The 16323-nt window shown below is 24.7% G+C and overlaps 1 protein-coding gene across 3 annotated transcripts; it reads right to left on the minus strand.

Moving 5' to 3' along the window:
• Positions 1-159: 159 nt before the first annotated feature.
• Positions 160-15837, minus strand: LOC127278937 (CD63 antigen-like). Of its 3 annotated transcripts, none has more exons than XM_051300902.1 (5): positions 15624-15837; positions 2143-2334; positions 1696-1866; positions 1419-1622; positions 160-1040 (listed from the first exon to the last, which is right to left on the minus strand). In XM_051300902.1, the coding sequence occupies exons 1-5, from the start codon at positions 15687-15689 to the stop codon at positions 966-968; spliced, it is 708 nt and encodes a 235-aa protein (XP_051156859.1). In that variant the 5' UTR covers positions 15690-15837; the 3' UTR covers positions 160-965. The 3 variants fall into 3 exon arrangements, with proteins under 3 accessions (XP_051156859.1, XP_051156862.1, XP_051156861.1); XM_051300905.1 differs by lacking the exon at positions 15624-15837 and adding an exon at positions 9218-9342; XM_051300904.1 differs by lacking the exon at positions 15624-15837 and adding an exon at positions 9085-9231.
• Between the last annotated feature and the right edge of the window lie 486 nt (positions 15838-16323).

The following is a 16323-nucleotide window of genomic DNA, read 5'->3' on the forward strand; positions in this document are numbered from 1 at the left end:
AAATAGCATACAATCAATTTATATAATTATTATTTTTATAATAAATTTTACAAAAAAATTCTTTTAAATATTCTAAGAAATCTAAAGTAGAAAAAAAATTAATAAATTGTTACATATTAAATAAACGCAATACTGGTCGTAGGCAATGATTTACTTCGCTTCGGAAAAATAATTTTATTAAGACGTACAAAGGCATTAAATAAGTTTAAACATGTCAAAATTTATGAGGTACGTGCGACACATAAAAGAAGTTAATTGCATGTACTCTTTTAAACGTACACATATTTGAAATTACTCTGACTCTGCACTATATAATTTTATATATAAATTTATAAACTTAATTTCTAATATTTTTGTAACAAAAAGTTTGCAGATTTCATTAAAATATTGTATTATATTTTATATAATATAATAACAGAGTTCTGCAAACGATAAGATTAATTTTTTTAAAAAAAAAAAAGAAACTTGAATAAATTTTTCATTAAAGTCGAGACATATTTGTGCGCAGCACAATCATAAACTTTTTCCCATTTGCAAATAATCAATTTGTACAGGTTACAGTAGACGCGAGATTATAAATCGTAATCCCTTGACAAGAATTGCAATTTTAAATATCAAATTTGAAAGAGATAATAATAAGTCTCGAGAGGCAATTCTTGTAATGGGAATTAAAAAATCTCTCGATGCCAAAATATTTCGTCGTTGATTTTACATTTTTTTTTTGTCTTGGATGGAGTATCACTTTTCGGCGGTATACAGGTACATCTTTTACAAAAATTCCAAGGCACAGAAATATTATTCTAGTAGAGATAGAAATTTTTTTTCAACTTATAAATCAAACACTTTTAATGACAATTCTATTGTCTTTCAAAATATAAATTTTTAATATGAGAAGTGAATTGAAATAGACGGATTAGCCTGTTAAGAATTTCTTAATTGAAATTTAGAACTTATTTGTGGCTTTCTTAAACTCTATATGCTCTGCGTTCATCATTGCGTATTGCATTGGCCAAACACAATGAGAAAATGATTCCAAGCAACTGAAAAAAAAAGAAATTTTTATAAAAGAAGATACTGAGTACTTTTTAAAGAAGCTAAAGGCATTAAAAATAAATTTTACTATGACGCCGTTTTCATTGTGTGGGTTAAATTTTATCTCCGCACAGATTAAAGGAACAGGATAAATTTGCGCCTGCGCAGAACATTCGTAAATCTTCGTACTCATGTGTACGAAGATTTACGAATGTTCTGCGCAAACGCAAATCTATCTTGTTCCTTTAATCTGCGCAGAGATAAAATTTAACCCACACGGTGAAAACCGACTCTATGTATAATAATTTACTGTTTGAAAAAATTGAAATCGATTATTTTATTACTAATAATTAGAATAAAATGTAAAAAAAAACATTAAATTTTACCTCCACAATTGCTACACCAACAGCAACACCTCCTAGAGTTTTCAATGCCGTTTTAAATAGATCTGAAATCTTTGTACCACAACCTTCTCTGTAAATATTGTTAGAACCAGTACATGTAGCACTAGGTGCATTTCCACAACAAGTTCCAGGAATTGGACCAAGACCGGAGTAATCAGATGAGCTTCTGATACCACAGCAATTGAGCTAAAATTAAAATTCACATATTATTTAGAATCTAGTATAAAAAAGAATAAGCAATTATCATTGAAATACTCACTGAAGATTGTATAGCATCTACAATATCCTTGGCTTCAGTTTCCTTATAGTATTTATCAAAGATTTGTGTCTTAAATGCTGATTCAATTTTCGTTTCATCTACTTTTTGTATGTAAACATAAACGGCAATAGCCACTTGAATCACGAGAATAGTAAGTAAAAATACTGCAAACTGTAAAAAAAAATACAATTTAATCTATAATAAAAATTATTATAACCTATCATGATAAAAGAGAAATAAATCCTAATCCATAATTACAGTAAATGAATGTTTTCTTTAGAATAAATTACATTCAATATTATTAATATATTAAAGCACTTTTTACAATTTTTTTTCTATACATATAAAAAATAAAATACTTTGAAAATTTTTTATTGACTTTTCGTTTTCGTTTCATTAAGAAATAGTAATATAAAAAAAAGAAGTAGTAATTAAATGAACTCTTACAGTGACGACCATGCAATGACTGTCTCGAATCGCTCCACAGCATCCAAAGAAGGCAATGATAAAGATTATTGCACCGAGTACAATCAAGAATATAGGAACTGAAGGTGGAAAGCCTTCACCCATCGCTGAAGAAACATCGTGGATTTTAATGTAGAAAATTACGCCAACAGTAAGTAACGCCAAACCACAGATCTAAAAATATTAAATTTTCGTTTATATAAATATCTAATATAAAAATCAGAAAAATATTGTTGTAATCAATAGGTATACAAATTTAATTTAAAATAAATCTAGATTTATAATAATATTATCTACGGAGACTTTTTCAGAGAGAATCTTACAGTTATGATTTATCTTAATTTTACACCGAAAAAAATGATGCTATAAAATTAACTATATTTCGTTAATTAGATTTTTTGAGATGTATTAACCAAATTTTAAGTAGTGTGTGAATTAATAATTTTATGAAGTTAAATTTACCAATGTAAATGATTAAAAGTAAATTTGTTGATTTAACTACTGATACTTGGTAAACTTAACTATAGCAACCTACTTAAAAAAAATTACCATGCGTTTGTCAGGTTAGTAAAGCTGGAAGTACCACGTTCAAAAAAAAAAGGTTTTTCTATTTGCCACAATTTAGGGCTAATTTAGTACCACATGCAAAAATTTAGGGTTCTTTAACTATTGTCAAAAACCCTTGATACTGCTAGTTTGACGTTAAACTAGAAATACCATACCGTTAAATATAAATATTTTTAAAAAGTTCTTCCACAGGAATTTAGGACCCTTAAATAGCCCCAAGAAAATGTTCAAAAAACTACCCCTTCAAAAATAAATATGTATTAATATTTTTAAAAATTTCTTTCACAGGAATTGAGGACCCCGATTCTATAAGGAGACCTTTAAGATTTTTTTATAAAACGAATTATTAAAATTAATAGAGGCAAAAAAATAGAAATTTTTTTTACGATAATTTAATGGACTTTTAAAACATAACTCGTCGTAATTTTGCCAAATATTGATGGATTTTTTTCAAATTTGGTGCATTTTATTCAGTTTGTACTATTAAAGACGACAATCATAAAAAAAATCAAGAAAATTGTTATTATTTAATATTAAATAATAATAAAGTTTTAATTTTGAAAATATGTATTTTTCAACCTTCTACTGAAAAAGTTATCGAGGGAATTTTCATTCTAGAAAAACTTCTCGCCACAAAGTTTTTCCTTTCACATTAAAGAAGTTTTTCCAAAAGTTTGGAATTAATTCTATAAAAAATAAAGAAGTTATAAGGAAAATAGTGAAAAACTATTTTTCCTTATACTATGCAGCAGTAGCCATGACACCTCACGGCTTAGTTAATAATTAAAAAAATTAGGATAAATATGGAAATTCGATTAAAGAACAATTATATTAACTTAAAATTCTTTTTTATGAATATTTTGTTAAATATTTTAATAATTTAAAATTGGACGTTACAAAAATTCATTTAAGTTCAATGTGGGAAATATTCATGCATCCCAAATTTAAAAAATAGCATATATATGTTTGTGGGAAGAAACCTGGGGTTTCCTTGACCGTATAAAGTACGTAGAACCAAGAATCTTGAAAGAGTCTAGACAAGATTTGAGTCGCCGAAAAGCAATAAAAAAAACATCTGCAGATGTTATAGAAAATGGGTGTTCAGTGAATCCTAGACCCACGGTTTGCGTGGGATTCGACTTGCATATGCAGGTATATATATATGGGTGAGTCCACGTCATTTCATAATAATATCATCGATTTTCATATTTTTGATCAGACTAATTTTGAAAAAATGTCTTTGTCATCTACAAAAAAAATTTCAACGATTTTTTTTGAATTTCTTTATAAAGTCATTTGCAAGATATCAATTACAACAAATTTCATATTTAAAAAAAAAATTTTTTTTTGGTGCTCATAACATTAGGTACATATTAAAATTTAGAATTTTTTCATATATGGGCGTCTGCATGACATTTGTTGGTTTTATTTTCGGAAATAAACACAATTTTCTAAAAGTGGTTCAGATTTTTGATTTCTTGTCCAAATAATGAAACATCTCAGTATATGATGTCATTTTCCTCTAGAATTTGTGTCAGTAAATCTTACATCTAGACATAAAAAAATAAACCTTGAAATGAAAAAAGTTATGCTTTCTTTGTTTGTAGTTCATAAATGCGATATATAAATTTAAGTACTGAATCTAAAATACTTTTTGAAGAAAATTACTCTTGACCTACATAGAATTATTGTTTTGAGAAATTTTTAGTAAGACATTTAAAGATCTATATCAATTAAACTTAAAGTAAATATTTTAAATTCGATATAGAACATTGCAATGTATTTTTATGTCAATATTAAGAATTAACTGAAATTAATTAATTTTCTCATATAATGTAAAGAAGAACATAATCACAAGAGTGTCATATGTATATTTTATCAATATGACTCACTGCTAATACTTATCAGTATTCAGTTATTTAAAAATATGAAATGCAATTTTTACACATATTGATATTAAAAATATTTTTTTAAAAATATAATATAATTGAATTTTATTCTACAAATATTAATAAAATTTTTTGTATTCGATAAAAAAAAAAATTCAAAACTCGTTTTACATTTTTTAAAAAAAGTTTCTTTTATTGACACTAATAATTTGTTTAAATAAAAAATTGTTATATAAAGAAAAATTAAAAATTCTTTTGAGAAGACACTAAATTGTCGTGGAATTTAGCAATGAAAGAGAATTGTACGTATATATAACTGAATGTTCAAAGAAATGATGTCATTCATCCTGTTTTTTTCTTTTTTTTTTTAAATGAAACGATTTGTTTTGTGTGAAAAAAAGTGAAAAATATTTCATAACTCATATTTCGTTATCAGAATTTTAATGACAATAGCAATCAACTAATTAATAAAAATTTGATTATATTATTGAAAAGATTTTAACTGTTTTGAGTCAGTATAATGAGTCACTGTGTGATATTATTCTAAAAGCAGAATATAGACTTTACTTTTAAACTGAACAATTTCCAGAGCATTAGCTCACGTCATTGAATTAAGCGATTCGCAATAGCAGTAAAAAACTCTATTCTATTTATACATATAATTGTTTAAAAAAAAAATTGTTTAAATATTTTTCGCTATGTATATTATAAGAAAAAAGGAATTAAAATTTCACTGAGAGAATTTAAACTTTTCATATGCAATAACTTTTTCAAAGCTTTATAGAAATGTGAACTCTTATTATTTATAATTTTTGTTTGTATTAAAATTATTATTTATTGTTTCTAATAATTTTCCATAAATATGTTAATTTTTTCTCTAACTATTAGCTTTTGTTATTGAAATGAGAGGAAAAAAGAATTATTTTTGTATTTATTTTGGGCTATTGATAAAATTAAATTTGTATTTTAAATAAAAATTCGGCACGGTTGCACGTTCCATTATTAGATTGTACACTGAGACATAATAAACTTTAAATTGTACCCTATAAACTGAACCCTAAGCAAAATTAATTTTAAATTCTGCATTTTAAATTGAATACCGTCAAATTTTGAAGGTTTTAAATAATTTAACAAAATAAATTAAATTAAAATCTTCAAAATTTGATGGTATTCAATTTAAAATGAAGAATTTAAAATTAATTTTGCTTAGAGTACAGTTTAGAGTGTACAATTTGAAGTTTATTGTGTCTCAGTTTATTATATTTCTGTTTATTTATTTTTTTAAATAATTCAGTCATAATAGTTGATAATAATTGAAGAAATGTAACTTTTGTGAGTAAATAAATACATTGCAATACAGCTTTATAGGAATCTGAAATATCTCTCTACATGTATAGATGTACTTTGGAGCCTTCCTTGACCAAATCGTCAGAACCGGTTTTCGACAGCATCATCCAAAAATATCAGACCTTCCTCTTACAATCAGTTCTAATGTAAAGGAAAGACCGGGGCAAAATCGCGTATTTCAATTTATTCAAAATTTATATAAATCAAAATAATATTGCTTTTCATGCAAATTAATGTATGTACTCTTAAAGTTTGTATAAAATTTCATAAATTCATTTATTATTTTAGAAAATTCTAATTAAATTATTCAATCAAGTGTAATTTTCATTATTTACAGATTTAATAGATATCAAGGACATCTCACTGTAAAGAAATATAACTGTAATATATATTTTTTGCTACAAATTTTTTTATAATTTTATGAATTAAAAATAGAATATGCTTATTTTTATTTTTATAAATAGTAGAAACTTTAATTTACAAATTTGAACTTTTAAATAACATAATTTTATTTATTATATTTATTTCAATTTATAGGGTCAGTTGGGGTAAATGGGGACAAAATCGCTATTTTTCACAAATTACGTAAGTTTCTTCCTTTAAAAGGTACTATTTGCGGGTTTATTTTTTTTTAAGTTGTTATTTACATTCCTAGGATTAATTTTATGCAGCAGAAAAAAATTTAGATAAGCTTTAAACGCATGAAACTGACTATCCCCATTTACCCCAAAATTTATAAAATTTCATAAAATTCGGGGTAAATGGGGACAGCATAGTTTCTAAGAAAATTTTAAGCACTTAATTTTAAAACTGTAAATTAAGCTCCAAAACCTCTTGTCCCCATTTACCCCAATTGACCCTAATATTATTTTTTACAAAAATAAAATTTTACCCCAGCTCAGAGTGTATTGACTACTAAAAATTATTTATTTTTGAAATTTACCGATTTTAAATTAAACTAATTTCATTAATTACATTCTATAATTATTATAAGTACAATCTAGAATAATTTGCGACAGAAAAATGATTTAAAATCCAATTATCAAAAATTAAAAATTTCCAAAATGAAGATAAATTGTAGAATTTTTGTTACTTGAATCTTATTTAGTGTGAATTTCTGAATTTTTTTTTATAAGGAAAAAACTTTTATATTTATTTTATTTTAAAATTCAGAAAAACAAATTTCAAAAAAAAAATGTGTAAAATAATCTCAAGGCGAAAGTTGTACATTATTCCAGCATTGTCTCTCGCTAAATGTTTGTTTAAATAGGAGGTAAAACCTTGTACTTCTGAGTCATGATTTCTTATTATGATTAACTTGGCAATGATTCCTTAGTATCGGATGAGGTAACATTTTTAAAAAATAATCAACTGAATCTATTTCTTGTAAGTGATACTGAATCATTTTAACGTTATACTTTTTTTAAAATATGCATTTTCCGTAAAATGAAAACAATATCGCAAATCACTTATTTAACTAGAAATCAGACTACACTTTTCCTATGAATTTTGACCAGCTAAACATAAATATGATGTCTAAAAAATGATTATAATGTACAAATTTTTTAAATTACAAAAAACATATCTTTTTAAGACAAACACAACCAAGTGTATAAAAATTTAAAAAAACAATTCTGATAAAAATCATGATTTTTCTGAAAAAACCAAAAAATACGATTTTTTCAATTTAAATCATTTTTTTTTTATTTAAATCAAAAATTTCTTTCTATTTACGTCACATTTTTCAAAAGTTAATTTCTAAATTATTTGTTTTTTTTATAAATATTTAAACGATAAATTTAATAATAAAAGCATCAAAGAAACATTTTTATTTTTATCAAAGAAAATAACATTTTTGAATTAAAAACTAAAATTGTTCAAAAATTCATGTTTTTCAAAATTTTTGATTTCTAAAAAGTCAATAATTTTGTAATATTAAACCTTAAATAGTTTGAATAACTAAAACTTTTTTTTTTGAAAATATTTTTTAAAAAATCGCCCGTCATAATATTTGATCCGATATTAAGAAAGTTTTAAAACAAAATTTAGATTTATAATCAGTCACCCCAAAAACTCCCGAGTTTAAAGTTTCAATCAAATTTAAAAATTTTTTGAAATTTTTCCATACACTTGATTGTGATTTTATGAAAAAAAAATTGACTTCATTCGCTATATTTGAATCAGATAAATGTTTCTTCAATGTATAATTATTTTTATAGTACCTATATAGCAGCTATCGTATAGATAGATAACATTAAATTATTGTTCTCGTGACAAAGCTGGTAATAACAAAAATCGACTTTCAACTGTAATAAGCTTTCTATAGAATAAAATAACTTACATTTTTTTTAAAGCAATATCATACAATAATTTTTTTAAAACAAATGTTTAATTAAAGGCAAAAACATTAATAAAAAAATAAGTATATATTTTCTCTTATCAATTTTTATCTACAAAAAAAGTTTATTCCTGTTAAATTGGGAAACTACTAACTAATTAATTCGAATAAGATTGTGATTAAAATTCATGAAGAAATAAACAATGATTCATTCATACTCCGTCATCATGTTTGCATATGAATTATTCAACATTAACTAAAATAAAAAATATTATTAATCATAAAAATAACAAAAGTAACAATTTTAAAAATTATTTAGTAAATATCAGACAACAAAATATTTTGTACTATTTATCTTATCTAAACAATATCTGAAATTATATTTTACAATTCTATATTGTAATATTAATTTTAATTAAATTCAAAAGTACTGAAAATATTAAGATTCCAGAATGAAAAGAAGACACTGAGCAGGTATAAAATGTCGACTCAGATTTTCTTCAAGAAAACTAAGATTCCTTTAAAAATACTCAAATTAGCAATTCTTAACATTTTTACTTGAAAAATTACATTGAATTCCATTCGAAATTTTATTTCAAACTGTTATTTTAAAAATAAAAATATAAATATAAATTCCTTCTCTACAATAAAACTATATGTAAACAACCATTGATTTCATGTTTCATGTTTATAAAGTTGCTTTTAAAATTTAAGAAATGTATGTTTAAAATGATTTTATAAAAATTAACAATACACATTTTTTTAAACTAAAATAATACTCACGGCAAAAAATGCATTTAAAAAAAAGAGAAAATATTTGATAAAAGAAAACACACAATTCATGTTATCACTATTCTGAATCACACCGAACTAGAAGTAATCACCGATATTTTCACTATATACATATATATAATACCTATAAGACAATTCAACGAAAGTAAATTGCGATTTACTTTACGATACAAACGAATTGGAAGAGCTTTACGAATAAACTTGTTGAGGCTCAATGCCAAATGAGATGAAAGGTAAAGTATTCAAGTTGCTTCCCACCACTGCCAAGATCAACAATTCCCCTTTACTCCTCATTAATTTTCATTGTGAAAATTTTCAATTCACTAACACACTTTAATCATTTTTCGCCAATCACGTGAAGGAAAAATATTTTTCGTACGTTTCATTTTAATTTAAAATTGACATTTTATTTTATTTTTATTGAAATATCATTTGATTTGGATTGTGGCTGGATTAAAATAGACTAAAATATTGTAAATACATTGTTTATTAATTCAAACTACGTTTGCTTTATACACATAAAAAAGTAATTCATTTTAAATAGTTTTAATTGATGATAATTTATGTGTTTAAAATTATAATTTGAAATTAAGATTTTAAGCAAATTTTTTTTTACTAAACGTTCTTTTTTTGTTAATAATAAACAAACGCATGAAAAAATTTGTCTAAAATCTTTAATTTAAAAGATTAAATGTAATTTTATCATTAAAAAAATAATAATAATAATAATAATATGCAGGTGGTTTATTGCTCTACTCCTGCGAATTATTTTCATGTTTTACGCCGACAAATTAATCGAGATTTTCGTAAGCCTTTAGTGGCTAGAAATTTTTTTATTATTAATACATAAGTCAATAGACTGAAAAGCATGTGAGGTTGGTTGATGACACATTTTAAAAAATCTAGTTTTAAATTATGTGCAACTCAATAAATTTCTTATTTCATTGACGATAATATTATCGAGTGACTTATATTTCCTCTTATGATATTATCAATCAAAAGTAGGATGTTCACGGCATGATTTCGTAACCTTAAATTCACATTTTTAAAAACGTTATTATTTAAGAACTATTGTAACATTATAGATATTACTCATTATTAATTATTTTATGAGTGTATTCCTGAAGTATAATAGGAAATTTTCAATTTAATTGTATTCATTCATATAATATGAAATAAAGACATTATTATAAGTTTATTAAACGGTTCAAAGGATTTTATAAAATAAATTGAAATATTTATACACTCATTTTTGTCATACCTGTTATTGCTTCTAAAGCATCGCGTTTTCTAAAGGCTTCAAACAATTAGAGGTTTTGCAGATTTTTTTTTGCTATTAAGGTCATGTGACAGTGTGATGTTCTACATGTTTTTACATTTATAAAATTGTAGGTCTCACTGGCGGAAAAATAATGAGAGTACTTTGAGCAATATTAATAAAGATTAACTATTATGTTTTTTGCATTTTAAAATTTTTGAAAAATCGTTTTTTGCCCATAACTTTAAAAAAATGTTAGGACACCTATGAATATTTTTTTCTTTAATTTTGTAGAGTTTTTTAAGATGCTTTTTTTGAGATGTTAGCGAACATTCTACTGATATTCTATCCAAAGTTATTGAATTTTTAAAAATTAAAGAAAAACGTTTTTTGCCTATAACTTAAAAAAATGTATTGACACCAATAGATATTTATCTCTAGTTTTGTAGAGTTTTTCAAGACGCATCTTTTGACCTATTAGCAAATATCGTACTGTTATTTTATCCAGAGTTATTAACATTTGCAAATTGAAAAATTTTGAAAAACCTGCCTTTTTTGCATTATTTATTAAGGGGGGAAACTCGTGTAAAAGAAAATTTTTTTACAATTTTTTTTTTTTGCTTTAAAAATTAATTTATTATCTGTAGAATATGATCCTACATTACTCATCTATAATTAGATGTATGAATGTCTATAGTAAGCATAAGTTTAAAACTTCAGATGCTACCAAATGCAGTTAACTATGAGCACAAGATCCCTCTATTCTTTCGGTTTCATGTCAATATAATTTTATTAATTGTCATTAGAAAGCACCATAAGCAAGTGATAGTAAATCTATGTTTTAGTGCAATAGTTATTTTCGAATACATAACGTCTTCAAGGCAATAGTTAAAACACTACTTTAATGTATCGAAAACTTTATACGTGTTTTTTCGCGCGCCGTGCAATGTAAGGGCGCACTCACACCTCTGGCTGCCTGCACAAGCAGCCAGTGAGAGCCAATCAGACAGACAGTAGATTTAAATTTGAATTTTCTGTCTCTCTTACTCTTGTACGTTTTCTGCGTGGTGGGAGGCTGCTTGTGCAGGCAGCCGGAGGTGTGCGAGCGCCTTAACGCAGACAATTTTTAACTGATTTTAATTAAACTTACCACAAATCTTCTTTATCTTACTGGCTATTGCATGACGAGCTCCTTTTTTTTAAAAAAAAATTTTAACAATTGTTTTTGAACATTGTATATAAGAAAAAAAAGTGATTTTTTTTAAATAGTCCCAAATTTAAAAAAAAATTTTTTTTAGTTTTCTCTTCGTCATGCAAAGCTTATTTTCGTATTTTAACAGTAAAAATTTTGATTTTTAATTTTAAAAGATTTGTGACCTGTAGGCTGCACGGCGCAAAATTAAAGATTTTGTAATATTTAAAAAAAAAAAATTTTTTTATAAAGCTTATATTCTGTAGTTTTAGGTATGCTTTACTTTAATTCAATAAACTTGATGAGTTTTGAAAAAAAAATTCCTAAAAAAACGTGCATTTACACGAGTTTCTCCCCTTAAAAAATCTTTATGTATCTTTAAAAGTATTATGAACAATTTGGAGAATATTTAAAAACGAATCAATTGACTTATTACTGAACCTTTTATTGTAAATTATTACGAAGTTATTGATGTTAAAATTATATCTCTGCAAATACCCAAAAAAAAGTACAACTTAATGCCATCTTAAAATTATTATAATACCAAATAAGTTACTATAAATTGATCACAAAAAATCTCCATGGGGAAGCAAAGTGTTCATTTTATGAACACAAAAAATTTATACTTTAACTTGGCAGTGTTTTTGCTTCGTTTCAGAAATATTAAATATTTGAAAATTTTTTATTTTAAAGGGTTAATTTTAATTCATAGAACTAACCTTTTTAAGTAAATTTAATATTTTATAAAATCAGCAAACTAATTTTTAAATATATTTACATTACTACGAGTCACAAATGCAAAGCATTTAGGATAAATATTGTAAAATTAATAAGATATTGGCAAAAGAAAATTGTTATACCGGGTGACTCACAAAAATTCATTTAAACTAAAATCATATTATTATAAATTGTAATTATTTGAACGATTTTATGTGTATTTATGAAGAAACACAGCATTTGATTGAATATTATAAGTAATACCGTGTTTGAATCGCGTAGTATAATGAGCAGTCTTTTGTCTTTGTTTGACTGTCACGAATGACGTAAAGCGTCAGAAATCAATTTATTTAAAGCTTTTGTGTCGCAATTTTTAAATTTCGCGCCAAATTACGTTTAATTCAAAAAATACAATGTTGACGTTTCTCACGGACCTTTTGCTAAAATATTTTTTTCATTTTGAAAACTTTTTTCATGTGAAAAAAAGTCTCATTTTAAAAAATTTTTATATTATTTTGGAGGTTTAATTTATCGAAAAATCATATTTCTAGGAATATATCTTTATACTAAAGGCCAAAGCAGAATAGAAAAGTAACTGGAATCGTAACCGCAAACGTAACCGGAATAATGAGTTAGAGAAGGATAAACAATATATCTATCCTTTTCTAACTCATTTTTCCGGTTGCGTTTGCGATTACGATTCCGATAACGTTTCTATTCTGCTCAAGCCTTTATGGTTCGAGTGCCCCTTCAGTGAAAAAGTAGAATTCTAATTTATCGTCTGCTAGTCATTTGTTGACGACGAGCGTCACAGTGATCAGGTTATGTTAAAAGACAGGTATCGAAAAAAATTACCTAAAAAACACCAGAAATATTATAAAAAAACATCAAAAAAATAATTATGTTAACGAAGTTGTGACCTTATTTATTATTATTATTATTATTATTCACATGTTTATCACATTAAAATCATGGAGGTTATGTTTTGGTTTTTCACGATAGATCACGTGATGAAATAGTTGAAAAATTTCTCTTCGAGAGCATCAAAAAAATTTTACTTTTTATTATGGCACATTCCTCCTTATTAGCAGATAAATTATAATAGTGGAAAAATATACACAAAACCTTAAATTTTTTGAAGCTTCCAGAAAAAAGTGGATTGACCCCATAATAAAAATAATGGAAAATATTTTGCAAAGTTTAAAAAATTGTTTAAAATTTTAGTTGAGGCAATAAATTAATATTTTACAATCAAAAGAAAATATTTTTCTTGGTGTATGTATATTTTTTTAAAATTATTATACATATTTTTTCTATATTTTTATGATACAATTAAAACTGCGATTACTCTAGATAAAAAGGTTTCATCAAGTTACTTGATATTTAATGCAAAAGTACAATTTTCATTGTATAGAACAAAAAATGGGGTCATTTAAATGTGGACCGAGTCTATGACCTTTCTTTGCAAGCATGTACGATCGCAGATCGTAATTATTCATAACATTATACACACGAACCCTTTATGATAAAAATTTTCTAACTTTGCACAGAATTTTCATTCAAATTTTTTATTAAAAATTTTTCAAGTTTCTTAAATTCCAGCTATTTTTAAGTTTAAGTTTCTAAATATTCAATTTTATAAATTTATACTCACTTCTTTAAAAAATAAAAATTAATCTTTATTAAAGAAATTATTTTCAGTGTGGTAAAAGAATATTTAAGTTTAATTATAAATTAATTTATAACATTGAGTAATATAACTTTTTTATATTTTATTTCAGTTATTATTGTGATTTGATATAAAGTAAAAATGCAAGTTTTTAAAATTTTTTGTTCGTGCGTCATAAAGTTATAAAAAAATGATTTTTCTTTTTTTATATACCTTGTAGCTTGAATTATATAGTAGAAAAAATTAATAAGAATTGAATGATATCATCAATGGCAACATGGCATTTTGTAGGGCTGATGGAAGGCACAAACTTGATGGTATCGCGAAAGAGGTCGAAAGACTTCGACCGTTCTAAGTATTTATAGCATAAGCACTCAATTCCATCATCAAATAAGAAAATAAGGTATTCATAAACGTGAAAATATGAAAAAATGCAACACAATTTTTTTAAATTTCATTTCTTTAAAACAATAAATTTATATAAATTCTAGATAAAATTTATTTAAATATTAAAACATTTTTGTTTTATTTCTCGAACTTTCGATGTAGTCAATAAAAAAAAATAAATTTCAATTTTTAAATAAATTTGTTAAAATTTTCAAAGGTTATGAAAAATTCAATATTTGTTTGAGAGATAAGCTAATCTTATAATGTTGATAATATAATATGTATTGAGTGACTAATAAAAAATGGAACGATAAACCAATAATTTTACGAAATAACTATTATCAGAAAAAAAGGGGAACTCCCCAAGCCCCTTAAGAATGACAGGGATTCGTCATCTGTAATTACACAATGAAATATAAAAAATACAGTTAAATTTAAAAAAAAAATTTATTTAAAATTATAACATTTATTGATCTTTAAGTACACCAATTGTGAATATGCAATATAAGTTAGAATAAAAAAGAAATATTTTTAAAATATTTTAAAATACCCGCTTATCAAAAGAATTACTCAGCTTGTGTGGACATAAGTTTATAAAAAAAAAAAAATAAATAAAATAAGTAGGTTTCTCATTTAGAAATATGAAAATGAATAAAGTTTTCACTTATCAACTTTACAATAAAGAATATATCATTTATTAAGTTGCATTCTTTTCTCAATATTATATTATTATAACTGCATACTTTGACTTATGTAAAATCGAAATGACAAGAAAAATATGATGATATAAACAAAGTGTTTCATATCACGCGATCATTTTTAATTGTACGTCAAGAGGAAAAATACAGTCAATCTAATGAACAAACTGTAGTATTAAAACTTCAAAAAAAAAACTTTAAAAAAACAACCAAATTAAAAAAAAATATTTTCTCTCTAACAATTAAAAAAATTTTATTTCACGTCTAATATTTATTTTTATAATTAAAATAAATTAATTAATATTATAAAAATAGTTCCATTTATATTATATCAAAATTTATAATTTCCTTTTTTTAGTAGTCAATGTATTGGAAAACGTAGCTTTATACATTTTCATAAATGTAATAACTAAATTTATAAAAAAAAATTTTGTTAATAAAAAATAAGTTGTGGATGTGATGATAACGCCCCTTTTTTGCAAACGAAGCCATAAATGTCCTTCGTTGTGAAAAGACCGACGCCTATGAGCTGTGACGCTTTATTGCAAAACAACAGGTAACAAGGAAAATAAAAGTGTTAAGTTAAAAATAATAAAAAAGATAACTTACTGCAAAAATGAAGTTAAATACGAATAGAAGATATTTTATGCACTCTATTCCACAATTCATCGCCATTTTCACAATTTTTTTTTTTTAATAGCAAGTCGGGAAAATAAACACTGCTCACGAAGATAAGTTGATACAAGCACAAGGCAACAAGGCGGACTGAATATACGTGGTCAGTGGCACTCACTGGCTTGTGCTGACAGTCACTGGTTTCGTTAGTTTTCAAAACCCCAAGAGATTATTAGAAGCCGGGAGTGGAGGAGCGTCATCATGTATAGAGAGAGACGCTCAACAGGTTATGTTTAGATATATGTATATGTATAAATATATGTACAATAAACGAATTCGTCATACGTTCAAGTATCTTGGGCTTTTCGATGAAAAAATGGAAATTCTGTCTGTGTGCGTCACGACGACTTTTTTAAATTATAAATTCCCGGTAAAAAATCTTGAATTGAAAAGAATTAAAAATATCTGATATTTTCGATAAAATTATAATTTTATTAATTCTAATATTTAATTCGGAAAATTTTCTGTTTTTTCAATACCCTCAAAATAGATAGAATTTTTTAAAATTAAATTCATTTCTATTCCAAATGCAACTTGTATTCCATTAGGCGAATATATTTCGTAAATATTTCATTCCAATTCCAAGAATATTTTTGTAAATTATGAATTCCGTTAATGAGAAAACATTCATTAT

Source organism: Leptopilina boulardi, unplaced genomic scaffold (genome assembly GCF_019393585.1).
Source record: "Leptopilina boulardi isolate dan_hultmark-lab unplaced genomic scaffold, ZJU_Lbou_2.1 LbouV2_213, whole genome shotgun sequence".
Lineage (NCBI taxonomy): Eukaryota > Metazoa > Arthropoda > Insecta > Hymenoptera > Figitidae > Leptopilina > Leptopilina boulardi.

What these genes read in the sequence shown, in the direction of transcription:
- LOC127278937 (XM_051300902.1), bottom strand. Translation starts at nt 15,689, where the DNA reads ATGGCGATGAATTGTGGAATAGAGTGCATAAAATATCTTCTATTCGTA. An exon ending in GTCATTGCATGGTCGTCACT is followed by an intron (nt 1,867 to 2,142) that starts GTAAGAGTTCAT and finishes TTTTTTTTACAG; the next exon opens with TTTGCAGTATTTTTACTTAC. An exon ending in TTGGTGTAGCAATTGTGGAG is followed by an intron (nt 1,041 to 1,418) that starts GTAAAATTTAAT and finishes TTTTTTTTTCAG; the next exon opens with TTGCTTGGAATCATTTTCTC.